Source organism: Mastigoproctus giganteus, chromosome 7, assembly GCF_048544385.1.
Source record: "Mastigoproctus giganteus isolate SK-2022 chromosome 7, ASM4854438v1, whole genome shotgun sequence".
Taxonomy (NCBI): domain Eukaryota; kingdom Metazoa; phylum Arthropoda; class Arachnida; order Uropygi; family Thelyphonidae; genus Mastigoproctus; species Mastigoproctus giganteus.
This window is the reverse complement of record NC_143581.1, coordinates 180075641-180090289: the sequence shown is the minus strand read 5'-3', so window position 1 is coordinate 180090289 and position 14649 is coordinate 180075641. Positions and strand designations below refer to the sequence as shown.

Genomic DNA, 14649 nt, shown 5'->3' with positions numbered 1-14649 from the left:
TTATATGTATAAATGTAAATTAGTTAACATTTTATATAATTACAGGCTCTAAAGAATTATAAAGTGAAATAAAAAGAAAACACTAACTATCATTACTTAAATGGTGTTCCTAGGAAGAACAATTAAATTTGGTATTGGCCAACAGGCTGTGTCAGATACTAAAATCAAAGAATCTATAAAGATATTTCCTTTAAAATTTGATGTGGGGAGTGATAAAAGCAGTGCATTAAATAGACATTAAAAAAGCCAAAAGAAGCATTGCTGGAAGAATCTTTATTTAAGTGGCATTAAAGGCAACGATCAAGTTACATAGGTGTGCAACACCAGCACCACCTGATAAATGTATAAATAGAAAATTAACATAAAAACTGTCTTATAGTTTTTAAATAAAGGCACTATAGCGATTGTTTTTATTTTTAACAGCACTACCTATATCATTAAAATTTCCATTTGTGTTCTAAGTTTGTCTTTTAGGGCTATCTTTTGCTTTATTAATCTGGATGACCACTCCCCATTTACTCTGGATTAACAAAAGTTTACTGTGTGTATGTAAATAGAAAAAGCAGAAAATTTTGAAAGTCATCTGTTTTTGCCCTCAAAGCTATTTTTCATGTACATTGCTAATTTACACCTATGTTCAGATTAAGAACCTGAGAGGATATACAGTGGCAGACAAAAAACTGCATCACCTTAAAAAAGTAACATTGTGTTGAAACATACAATATATTGTTTGATTAGTCATTTTATTCATTGCAAAGCAAAGGTATTGCTTCAGATAATGCTTCTATTGTATTGGACAGTAATTGCAAGGTATTGCATCAGCTGTTCCTATAAATATGGCATTGGAAGGATATACACACTCAATAGTATCCCATTTATGGCATGGCTCCATATGTTCAGTTAACAAGAAAAAAGTAGCTGTTGCTCTGTCCCAGGAAGGGCTTCTACACATGCTAGAGCTGATAAAATAGGGTGCACAAGTCAACACTATCCCATGTGCTGAAATTAAAGTGTGAAACCAGTGATGTGAAGAGAATACCTGGATCAGGCCATCAGAATGACTACACCCTACACCATCCCAAGATCGGTATTTGAAACTGCTATGCCTTTGTAATTGCCATGCTAGTGCTCCTGATCCAAAACTGTACTTGGAGATAGCCACTGGTGTTGAAACAAGTGCACAAACTACCCAAAGACTGCTTTTGGAATGTGGTCTGCATGACTATTGGCCCAAGGAGAAGCCTTTGTTGACCCAACAAATGAGGAAGAAACAAATTGCTTGGGCTAAAATGGACAAAAGAGCAATGGGACATCTTTTCTGACAAAATTCAACCTGCATGGCTTGGAAGCGATATGTCAGATGACTTAAAATCGGAAACATACAACCCCAACAGAATAACAAGCAAAGGGGTGGGGGCAAATTAAGTTTATCAACAGAACACTGAATGCAGAAACCTACACTATCTTGGAGTGCCTGAAACCCATTATTAGGGATCACCACACAGACTGCAAAAATACAAAACTGCATTTTTCAACAGGACTCAGTACCTTGCCACACAGCAAAATTGGTAAGTTTTATGCTATTTAGATTTAATGACTAGTTTGTCTTGTCTCACAAGGCTTAAAACATACTTACACCAACGTTTTCCCTAATTTTTCTCTCTTAAGGTGGTGCAGTCATGCCTCAGAAATACTGGCATTAATGTTGGACTGGCTCAGCAAGAGTCCACATTTGAACCCTATTGAAAATTGCTGGTACATAATGTCATCTAAAATTGCTCAGAAGCAAACAAGTAAGATTCAGCTGTAGTAGAGCATTGTAAGGGTGTGGTACCACAAAGTTAGGCAACCGTATATCCAGAAGTTGGTTAACTATGCCAGACACATGGGGAAGGATTACCTCAGTACAGCCTTCCAGTATCTGGAGTTGTGTACATCCATCCAAGATAATGCCTCCCCAAATGAGATCACCTCGACCGCTTTCAGTGATGTTTGTAGGGTGATACCGTGTGCCAACCTCTCGCCAGATTAGCTGACATCCAGATTCACTGCTGAGACTGAATCTACTCTCACCAGTAAAGAGTACCTTACCCGATTGCACTGCTGTCCAGTCCTTATGTTTGATGCACCACTGTCTCCAATGGGCAGGTGTTAAAGGGACACAGCATACTGGCCATCGGACAAACAATCCACCTTCGTGGAGTCAACTGGCCACAGTAAACTGCGATATCCTGCATCTCTTGCAACTGGTTTGCAATGGATCCTGCTGTCTGGTGTTGGTCTTTCTTGGCCTGTAGGAGTATATAGGGGTCATCATTGGGCATTGTTTTCCATGGACAATGCCACCACTGGTCCTTCGAACAGCTGTACCTGTTGTTCTGAAGGCCGACCACGCACATGATATGATGCTTTGGGCAATACTGAACTCTGCAGCCATACTCCTCTCACTTCAACCTTCCTTGAGGTTCTCAATTATTCGACCCTCGGTAAAGGCATCCAGATATTGTCTGCTGGCCATTTCGTTGGCTGTAGCACTGTATGAAACCAACTGAACTTCTATCGTGCTCACCATTCGGTAATTTGCACATAACTGCTACTTTTATCTGTTTATGTGAGCCCTCTCATTACAATTCAAATTTATACATGCGCACCAACTTTCTACTGAATGGCCACAGTTATGCAAATTGCCACAGGCTGCTTTGTTTGATTTTGTGGTTGTAACCTTTAGAAATAGTGTTTGTCCTTAAGTTTTACACACCAATGTAGTATGCTTGAGGCACCAGCATCTTTTTTTGTGGAGGTCACAAAAAATTTTCAAAAGTTTTACTGTTGCACAATGGTGGGAGGTGTGCTCTGAAATTTGGTATACATAGTTAACTTTTGGTAGGGAATGCAAAAGTTTGTGTCCGGGCTCAAAAACCTTCACATTTTTTACAATGCAGTCTAAAACTGAAACCAAAAATTGGTCGCAACAAATTAAAGCAAGACTCGAAAGTCAACTTTCAAATAAAAACCTTTTGGTACCTTCTTTGGACATTCCACTTACCAACTATATGAATTCAGCCTAACTAAATATCAGCTCTTATACTTGTTTCCTGGCTGAGATATTTCCCATCAAAGATGGGCTCAAAATTTGAAAGTCAAATTTGACTTATCTCATGGGACAAATATCTTAATGTGGGAAACCTTCAATTCTCTCAGAATATCGGAACAGACATATGCACAAGTACCACCTTTGAGGCTAAAGGAATCAAACAGCGAATAATTTGGGCAACTGAGATGAGTAGTTGAATCAACCAATAACCAAGATTCTCTCAGAAAAGTACATAGGGTTTGGCAGACTGCAAATCTTTCAGATTAGAATTGAGACCACGTATATTTGTGAAATGAACTAGGAAGTGTTTGGGAGGTTTAGATCTTTTCGCAGATAAGCTTACTCTATTAGTTTGACAATTCATGGTGTATTCAATAATAAGAAAAAAAGTGGGGGGGGGGACATGCTGTATGAAGTAATGAAATTTTTGGATATGGTGTACACATGGTAAGAATATACCCAGATCCTTGACATAACTTGGCCTCAACAACAATTCCCCCTGCATACACTACTTTGACTCCCTCCAGTCACTATCTGGCAGAGTAGAGGTAACAAGATTATACACTAGCTGATCCAGAATCCTCCTAAAGAGTTACCAATAGGTTCAGTCCGGTGTAGTAACTAGCAGCCAGCCTGAGAACACCGTTTTAGAGCTGTATCCTCGAAATGTAAGGAAGATTGGAACTATCCATCATAACCTCAAAGTCATCAGTCATACTGCATGATAGAAGAGATGGGGAAGGGTTGACTGGAACTTAGCTCCAGAGACTAAACATGGGTTCCACCACTTCAAGCCTCCAATCAGCAAAGCGGTGGTATTGCACCAGTTGATGAATCATCTACCACCTACACTCCTGTTACAGAATGGTTATCCTGGAATACAACCCAAGCATACCATTTGAAATAAACGAAAAATTTCAGTTAATATAATGTTTATTGTGCAGTAATTAAGAACAAGATTTCCTGAGCATGAAAATGCAGTCAGCTAATGAGCAGAGTGTACACATGAAATAAGCAGGAATATGACCTGGTTTATTTGCATTGAAATTTCCATTTCTTGTCCCATCAAATGTGCACTCAACACCAGTTCTAAGCAGCAGGTGTCCTGGCATTGAAGACATTTAATGCCTGTATGGCAATAAGTATGGACAATTTTACTTGCACTGCCACAGACAAACACTTAGTGTGAGGAGCACACCAACATTAACCCATGCTCTGATATTGAAATCAGACTATTCCTATAACTTTTGCCACCACTCAAGATGAAATTCTGCAGTATGAGCAATGACACATTCTCTGTAATTCAGCTAATATGCATAATACTCAGACAGACCCCTGACCAGATTCTCAATGCAGTAGGTATTTTGAATATGTTAGGTGCTAATAGTTTGCTCTCGCTCGCTCTCTCTCTCTCATTTATTTCAATAACTATCAGGTAGAGCTTAATCTAACAACCAGTTACTCTGATTAAAGCATATTTTTCCACATTATCTTTTATCAATTCAAATCACCTTTGTGTCACCAGCATTTAGTTTACCCAATTCATTTAAATCCTTGAACACTTCAATCAGGCCTTCTCACAAGTGTCCAGTTCTCAGATGTCACAATTTAAAAAATATTTCTTTTTTGGTACAAGTACCATTTTGTGTCCCTGACTAATCTTGTTCCTCTCTGCTGCTCTTCCAATAGATCTCCATCATAAAATGGGGCTTCCAGAACTGTATGCAGCCTACCCACTGCCTTACAACAATGGAAGTCACCACCTGTCTCTGCTGATATAATTAACAGAGATACCATTACCTTTAGGACTTATGTTCACCATTCAATTGGTATGCTATGCTGGGATTACTGCTATTCATAAATGCAGTAAATTTCACTTATCAGTATTAAACCTAAAATGCTCCTTCTCAGACCCACTTCCAAAATTCTCTAGGCCCTGTCTTGTTGCAATAGCATAGCCTGATCCTTGTCATTAATAACCCTGGCAACATTTATATCAGCATTTCCAAGCTTGTTTAGTCACAGAACACTATCTCACAATATATTGACAGAACACATTTACAGAACACTTACGAAACAAGTTTAGCAGGAGCAAAGAACTGTTTAATATTTTATTACATACAATGCACTGTGCATCAGGAGCATGCATCTTTATTTCCATCACAAGTAAAGACGAAATTCAAATAACTGTCACTTTTGTTTTTGTCTTTTATTAGTTGGTTCCAGTTGTTTCACTTTGGATTTTTGGGGAACAAAAGGCTGCAATTGTTCATCCTCACTTTGAAGTGCGACAATATTGTGTTTGTTTTCATCGACCACATTTACAATACTAGAAGTACTTGCTTCTCTTTTTTCAATCACAAATCCATGGTCATTTAGTTTAATAATAGTACTGCAAAATACCAATAATTATCAAAAAAAAAAAAATTAAAACAAGGAAGTGAGTTTAGTTATATCAGTTTGCTTCCCCCTCTCCTTCAACCCATGTGTACTCCAGGCTAAATCGCATACGAATAACATATTAGATCACTACATTGCTAGTTTTTCGTAGATGTCCATTTACCTCCACGCTTACTTTTCTATGCAAAAGCATGTAATTATACATGCTTTTGCATAGAAAAGATATATGCCATCAAGAACCTAAAATAGTGTTCCCAGTCTATGCCAGCATATTAATAACTGAAAAGAAATAATGTTAAAAATTATGATACAAGTAGTGTTTGTACAAATAGGCAAAAATTTGTTTTTATTATTTTTTTAATTACGATTTTTTGCAGAACACTTGTTCATATATCCGTGGAACAGTTTGAGAAACGCTGCTTTATATTAGCAAATTTTGGCATTAAGCTTTTATATACTTTCATCAGAATTCTCCATAAACATTGAAAACAAAGATGCCACACTGAACCCCAAGGAATCCCACTGGTAAAATTAATCAAGAAAAGCAGTGCTCATTAACAGCCACTGTCTTCTGACAGTCAACCATCTCTTTATTCACAGCACAAACCAGTCCCTAGTGTTGCACTGATCCAATCTGTACAGCAGTCTCATGTGAACCAGTATCAAAAGCTTTACTGAAGTGCAAGTAGATGGTATTAAATTTATTTTTTTCATCCAGTTCCTTTGTTACCGTGTCATTAGCTAATCAGATTTATCAGACATGATCACTCCTTAACAAATCCATGCTGTAATTTATGTATGATTGCTTTCATGTTAAAATTGATCCTGGAGAATAACTTCTTTACCACTGACTCCATTATTTTTTCAAGAATGCAAGTCAGGCTTGCATGTCTAATTACTAAATTCACCCTTCAATCCCACTTTCCCCATTAAAGGACACACCTTGCACATCTCCAATGTGTAGGGACCTCCCTGAATTCAGGTATTACCTCTAATTTTAGCTAAAAGGTTTACTTACCCCTTTTCTGCTTTTTTTTTTAATATGATAGATAAGGATGCCATAATCCTTAGGTTTCTTATTCACTTTTAGCTTCAAAACTTTCTCATCCATTTCCCTCTCCGTCAACACAAAATCATACCTCCTAATTATAACTTGGTACACTTCTGGTATCTGCAACTATAAAAACTTCATGTGGGAATATAGGTGCAAAATATTTATTCAGTTTGTGAGAAACTGACAGAATCATAACCAGTTAAGCCATTCATATCTAATAGACCAAAATGGACTATAATCATTCATTCAGTTGACAACCAAGAAAAAAAAAAGTGGCTGTTGCTCTGTCTCAGGAAGGGCTTTCTACACATGCTATCATTGATAAATTAGGCTGCCACCAGTCAACAGTATCCCAGGTGCTGAAATTAAAGTGTGAAACTTGTGATGTGAAGAGAAGACCTGGATTAGGCCATAAGAGAGTGACTACACCTTCCCAAGATCAATATTTGAAATGGCTATGCCTTCATAACTGCCATGCTAGCACTCCTGATCTAAACCTGGATTTAGAGATGGCCTCTGGCATCGAAACAAGTGCACGGCTTTCGGAATGTGGCGTCGAAACAAGTGCACAAACTATCCAAAGACAGCTTTCGGAATGTGGCCTACATGCCTATCGGCCCAGAAGCCTTTGTTGACTCAACAAATGACTTGCTTGTGCTAAAACGTATGCTTCATGGACAAAAGAGCAACGGAACACCATCTTTTCTGATTAATCAAAATTCAACCTGCATAGCTCTATTGGAAAGCGATGTCAGAAGACAAAAATCGACAGCATAACACCAACTGTACAGTTGCCACCAATCGGATGGTCTAGGGATGCATAACAAGCAAAGGGGTGGGGCAAATTAAGTTTATTAATTTCATGGTACCACACCCATACAATGCTCTCCTGCAGCTGAATCTTACTTGACTTCTGAGCAATTTTAGACAATATTATGTACCAGCAATTTAACAGGGTTCAAATGTGGACTGTTGCCAGGCCAGTCCAACACTAATCCCAGCATTTCTGAGGTATGACTGCACCTTAACAAGGGAAAACATTGGTTTAAGTATGTTTTAAGTCTTGTGAGACAAGACAAACTAGTCATTAAATCTAAATAGCATAAAACTTACCAATTTTGATGTGTGGCAAGGTGCAGAGTCCTGTTGAAAAATATAGTTTTGGGAGTCTGTGTGGCAATTCCTAATAATGGGTTTCAGGCACTCCAAGATAACAGTGTAGGTTTCTGCACTCACCATTTTGTTAAACTTAATTTGCCCCACATGCATTTTAGCCCAAGCAAGTTGCTTCTTTCTCATTTGTTTGGTCAACAAAGGCTTCTTGGTCTGATAGGCATGCAGACACATTCCGAAAGCAGTCTTTGGATGGTTCATGCACTTGTTTCAACATCAGTGGCCATCTCAAAGTCCAGTTTTAGATCAGGAGCACTAGCATGGCGATTACGAAGGCATAGTCACTCTTACGGCCTGATCCAGGTCTTCTCTTCACATTTTCGGTTTCCAGGGACGGCTCATGGGTAGGTACTGCGGAACTACACAAAGGGTGTTGGTAATGTATTAGAAAATTAAATGCACAAGGCATAATTCCTTATGGGTTTAGGTAATTAACTATATAATATCTGTAGATACACCACAGTTGACCCATAAATTTGAACTACGTATGTAGTGTAAAAGGCATCGTTTTAATTGTATCTCATTGTGTGTGCCTTCACAATGAGATAGCTGGTATTGCACTACTTCAAATAAATAATGCTTCTCCAGTAGAGAAGACTGCTGTTATTTATTTTCAGAGGATACCATCACATAGACGATCGTTTCAAAGCTAGTGGGCTTCGTCATCACCCTTTGGCATCTCTTATATTGTGGAAATAACTTCGCAACTGTGATGGCATGTCGCATTACCAGGGTACCTGCCCGCCCACTGATGAAGCCCACTAGCTTCGAAACAATCATCTGGGTGGTGGTACCCTCTGAAAATAAATAACAGCCGTCTTCTCTACTAGAGAAGCATTATTTATTTGAAGTAGTGCAATACCAGCTATCTTGTTGTGAAGGCACCCACAATGAGATACAATTAAAACAATGCTCTTACACTACATACATAATTCAAATTTATGGGTCAACTACGGTGTATATGCCAATATTATATAGTTAATTATCTAAACCCATAAGGAATTATGCCTTGTGCATTTCGTTTTCTAATATATAGAGACAAATATATTAGGTAAGTGTACAAGTAGGCATGCCAACCTGTCAGGTGTAGTAAAATTGAAAAAAAAAAGTCTAAAAAATAAAAGCAGACTGTACAAAATTAAATAAAATAAATGAAAATATACAAATAGTACTTAATGCTATAGATGCTAAGATTTTAGCTATGTCATCAAGAGCTGGCAGCCAAAACCAAAGGAAATACAGTAATACCCCGAAGTTACGCGATAGGTGGGTCCGACGAAAATCGCGTAAGTCGAATTCGCGTAAGTCGGGGTACAACTTTGCATATAAATACATATAAATTTTGCTTAATTGGGACCAAGGACTGACAAAAACACTAGTTTAGAAGAAAAATATTAATAAAATTGCAGTTCTTTATACATATTAATACAAAATATGTATTAAAAAAACAAATGACTTACGTTAAAAAGTATTTCGATGTCGATGGCTTCATAAAATCTAACAAATTCGTCTGACGACACAGCGCGTTTTTTTTCACGCAGAATTTCTTAGTAGCAAGCTAATAATTTTTTATTCCTTGCTTTGTAGCTATAACGCGTTCTTCGTTGGAGTCTATGTTTTCTAAAATTTTTAAGCCCTTTACAATTGAGCCCTTTTCAATTTTCAACCTGTCAAGTTTGCAATTGTCATGTGCTTTTCGCCGTTGCTTCATTTAGGCCTGTCATATCACATGGTCTTTCATTTCGCTCAAAGCGTTTCACAATTTCATATTTTTTCTCTATCGACAGAGGCGGACTGGCCATAAGCCTTACCGGGGAAACCCCGGTGGGCCAGTGTGATTTTGGCCATAAACCATAGTGTGAGGCCACTATAAATTTTCCCGGGTAAGAATTTTTGATCCAGTCCGCCTCTGTTTATCGATAATTGCTTTACTTTTTCTCTCTGAATCTGCAGTGTCTTCACCAGGACGCTTCCTTTTCACACCTTTTAATTAAGTATTTTACTCATTTTTAAGGAATAAAGCACAATTACAAAACGAGGAGGCACGCTTGATACGCATAAACAAAGCTGCGCGCATGTAGCAACTGAATAAACAACACCATAAAGGCAGAGATACACTATTAACACCTCACATTTCTAGGGGTTACTACCATAAAACAATAAAAATCCAGTTGCGTTTCTGCTAGTGAAATCTGTTATAAACTGGTAGTAAACTCGATCTAATTGCATTTGCGATTATACCGATAGCTGGAATTGTGTTGGTTTTTACGTTATTATGGTGAAATGTGTTTCCCCTTCACTGATATAAAAAACAGAAAAGCAGCAAAGTTGAATTTTGTTCATCTTTCGCTCTCAATCTCCGCCGTCGCAACGTATATTGATAACATATGAAAAACGACCTTGAAGATAGTGGGCGGCAGCGTTGCCAAACGAAAAAATCAAGAACCGCGTAACTCCGAGTTCGCGTAAGTCGGGGTAGCGTAAGTCGGGGTATTACTGTATAGCAAAACAGATCAGCACCCCTACTCATAACAATTACCTATTATATTTGTCTATATTTCATTATGACTGCCGGGTATTTCTGCTGTTACTAGCAGCACTCTGGATCCATAATACAGCAAAATATATTAATTTTCGTTCATTAGATGTTTCGATTTCAGTACAACTTATTATTAATTATAACATACATAGAGAAAGAAGAATCTTTGTCTGTTAGTAGTCGTGAAGGGCAATTTGCTAATCATTCTCACGCACACACTGGGCTAGCCTGCCTCTCAATATATGCCATCAAGAACCTAAACATGTTATACTATTTGAATTTTAATTTGTTGTGATACGTACCATTTTATGGTATGTCTATTGAATTTGTATATTTCTGATGGCATTAATCTGTTCTGACTAGTAATTTTATCTAGTTAAAATAAATTTATATTAGAAAATACTTAAGATCACAGAAAAATAAAGATCATTTTCCCATGAAATAAGTTTTATGAAAAAATTTAACTATAATGAAGTACTTACTGTATGCTTCTTTATTTCTGAACAACCAGGAACAACAACAGACACTTTGTTCTTTATGTCTCCTAGTTTATCCCTTTGAAATTTGGGATTTTTAATTGGGAGGAAGGCTGTTGCATAGTCCTTTCATGCAAAGGAAAAAAAAAGTATTTTCTCAGACAATATATTATAAGTTTTGACTGATATTTAAAAAGAATCACTCAAAATAATACATAAAGAATCATGAAAAATATTATCAATGCAAGTACAAAAAGGTTAAACATTACATCTAGCAATACATATTTAGAAATTTATTTAAAGCTACAGCTATTGAGACTGGCTATATCATTGGGACCATGGGATAGTAGCATTAACTGCCACAAAATCACTAAAAATCACTGCTTCAACATTCTGACAGCGCATCAAGGGTTAAAAACTGATATGAAGATCAGTGGGCTATTCTCATAACAAAACTAAATTCCTGGAATAACAGAAGTGTGCTGATAAAGTTTTTCCAGCTTCTGAGGACAATGCTTAAAGACTTCCTCTGTTCCTCAAGCTACCATCACACATTTGGCTAAGTGATGCTTAAAATAAAAATCAAACAAAAACCAGAAAAATTTAGTGTTCCTGCTTCTGTTATCTGTATGAGAATTAGTTGGCAGGTTATGAAAAGAGCTGGCCAACCAACTGCTCTTTCTAGCAATGTTGTAGCTGAGTTGGTTAAAGAAAGACTTAGTTGAGGTCAGAGATGGGATATTCATGTGATAAGGAAGAATTTGAAACAAAACTATGTTAAAGATAATAATATTAAGACATCTTTTAAAGATGGGCACATCCTGGACAGACAAGATTGATATAACAGATTTATGAAAAGGTATCCAAGTTTATCACCGAAGAAAGCAAAACTGTTTTCTTCAGTGATTAAAAACAAAGCAGCTTTTTGTTTTAATGCAGACGAGTTGGACTTCAGCAGTGATCCCAATAAAGTCAGAGGGCTCAAGCTGAGAATCAACCACTATTTTTGCATGTCTGCAAACATTTGTCACCTTTGTTTTCAAGAGAGCAGCAGTCCAAGCAAAAAGATAGACTTCTGGTAAAGCTACTGATTTTGCATTGTTCTCAATTTTTTTTTTTCTTTATTTTCCCATCCAGTGTTCATGTTAAAAGAAAATGGCATCAGGCTGACTGATTTGAGTGTTTTGATATATTTAGAGAGAAAAGTGTAAAAACAAAAATGTTTTTGGAGGTTACCAGCAAACGTGAAAAGGTCATACTGCCATGTGAAAAAATTAATTTCTAGAGAAGGGTTGGTTTGTGCACTAGGGAGACAGCTGGGGATAGTTGTTTTGGCAAATAGAAAGGAATGGAAAATTAAACAGAATATGGTGATTGGTTGGAGTCCTTGGGGGAGGTGTTCCAAACTTAACAGAAAGAGTAAAGTTTGGGGGGAGAAAAATTGAGAAGTGTCCATTCTGTATCTGACTTCTGTGTGGTGTGGTCTAAGAGAAGGTTGTGAGTTTCGGGTTGAAGTAGAAGAGTTTGGTAATGTAGGACTTGTAGAAAAAAAGTTTGATGAGTAGCTCGTGAAGGAACCACTCATGGGTTCCAGTCCCACCCATAGAGAACGAGCCAAGGGTGTACACATGTGCCTATATAGCCTACCTGAGATGGTGTATCCCATCTGCCACTAAGGAAAGATGAGTGCCCAAGGAAAGGGAGAAACGCAAAGAGCCACATAACTGAAGTAAGCCTGTTCGCCACAGAGAAATTCAGAGTGCCATATAACTGAAGTAAGCCTGTCAGCCAGAAGGAAGCCTGAATGCAAGGAATGTAGGATCAGCGGCCATATCAGAACGCAAGTCTGTTCCTTTGTTTTTATTGAACCCCGAACTCTTGGACTCATAATCTGAACACCTGTAAGAAATTGATTGACAGTTCTTTCTAACAAAGTTAAATTTGAAATAGGCAAGTTAGTACTAAGGTTGAGATGCTGTTGTTATTTGGTTTTTAGGAGCATTAGCAACTAAGGCCATATTGCTCCGGAGATATGTAGTGGTCATTCCAACCTTTCCACATCTGGTGGTCACTGGCTCAAACCCCGGTCTAATCAAGAAGCGTGTGCTACACGCTGCTGCTCCTGCCCACCTGGCTATGGAGGCACCAAGGTTGAGATAGTTTGTTATGAATGTAGATGATTATGAATTAACGTAAGGGTGGTAAAGGGGATGACTAAGCTGATAACTAAAGAGTAATTAAGGTAGAATGAGGGATTAATAGTGAATATTACTGATAAGAGGATACCAGTTGTAAAATTATTTCATGTGTTAAAGGCTAGAAACAAATATTCTAAAAGAGTAATAAGAGCTGAAGTAAATATTGATGTAAGAGATAAAAAAAATTGACAATGTAAGAAAATGATTGAGCAATCAGAGGATTCAAATTAAGTAAAATACAACTGATGTTAATAATTTGTAAATTGAGAATAGTAGAGAGAAGTGTACCGTAGTATGGTTTAAATATGTATATGGAAATTGGTATGATTGTATGTAATTGTTTCTTTTATGTAAATGTCTTTAATGTTCATTAAAGGGTTGTAAATTTTTGTAAACAAATGTCTTTAATGTTCTGCTGACACCTGCTTTACACACCCTAGAATTTGGAAGTTCTGTAAATTGCAGTCAGGTTTGCATTTGTGGGATGGGATTGTGACTTCAGTGGGGTGTCAAGTGAATTGCAGATTAGTGCAGTTAATTATATAAAATTTATCCCCCCCACAACTCCTTATACAGCCTCACCTCCAAAAACAGCTGTATGGAGGAGCCTGTTTTTGCTGCTTTAAATAAGGTTTCACTAAACATGAATACCCCAAGGCAGTGTTTAACCTTTTTGAGCCATGACCCAGATTATGGTAATAGATTTGGTTTTGCAACCCAAGCAAAGATTAATAAAATAACACATACAAATAACAATTAAATAAATTGTATTTTAATAATACAAAATACATTACTTATATTGGTAACAACATATCTTATTAATGTGAACTGTGGCTTTGAATAAGTTTTGAAAGCTCATCAAATCTTGGTGTTATATTAGATGGGCTGCATCTTAGGTCATCTTCAAGTTGCAGCTATTTTGCAATTTGGTTTTTGTTATAGTTAAGAGTTGAAAACCCTGACTTACACATGTTGTTGCAAAGGGCAGTAGTACTTTCAGCACTTTGTTTACTAATGTTGGCTTTTCAATTTCAACCAGAATGCACACAAAGACACTGTGGTTTTGTTAAAAAAGTGTAGCAAAGTGCCTAATCACTTTGTATTTCAATGAGTTGCTCTTGTAGGTTATTATTATTGACAAAATCTTCATGCAAGTCATTTACTTCAAAATTAAATGGCATCCATACCCAATTATATTTTAAGATCTCCTTCAGGAATATACCGATTGAATTCTACTATTAGGTTTTCTAAATGTCTGACGATAATTTCTTTTATGTCAGCGTAATTAATGTTTTTATCTTCAATAAGTAGATTAAGGGTAAGGAAAGTTTTACTTACACTTTTTTCTTCCATAATTTTAGCTTACCTTTCAAGTATGTTATCTTTTCAGCTAATTCAACAAGCGTGATTGCACCCTTGCGTAGATGGGTTTAAGTTGTTAATTCCGGAAAAATATCAGAAAGATAAGCTGCTTGAAGAATCCACTTTGAATCGGAGAATCTTGATACCAGAGGGCAATTTTTCTCTGTCAAAAAAAAATTTAATCTCATTGCATAATGAGAAAACTTGCTGAAACACTTTTCCACAAGACAGCCATCTGACTTCAAAGTAATATGACAAGTGTTTGTATTCAGCACCAAAATCAGAATACAATCTGGTTAAAAATTCGACAATTGAGCCCTTGATTTAATAAAATTGACCACCTGAATTTTCAT

General features: G+C 37.0%; 1 protein-coding gene across 1 annotated transcript in view; it reads right to left on the bottom strand.

The window, feature by feature from the left end:
• Positions 1–14649, bottom strand: part of CycB (Cyclin B) — a 75052-nt gene that overhangs the window by 49239 nt on the left and 11164 nt on the right. Inside the window, exon 2 of the mRNA XM_090377218.1 lies at positions 10743–10862. Coding sequence (XP_090233344.1) covers positions 10743–10862 — 120 coding nt within the window. The remainder of the gene's footprint in view (positions 1–10742; positions 10863–14649) is intronic.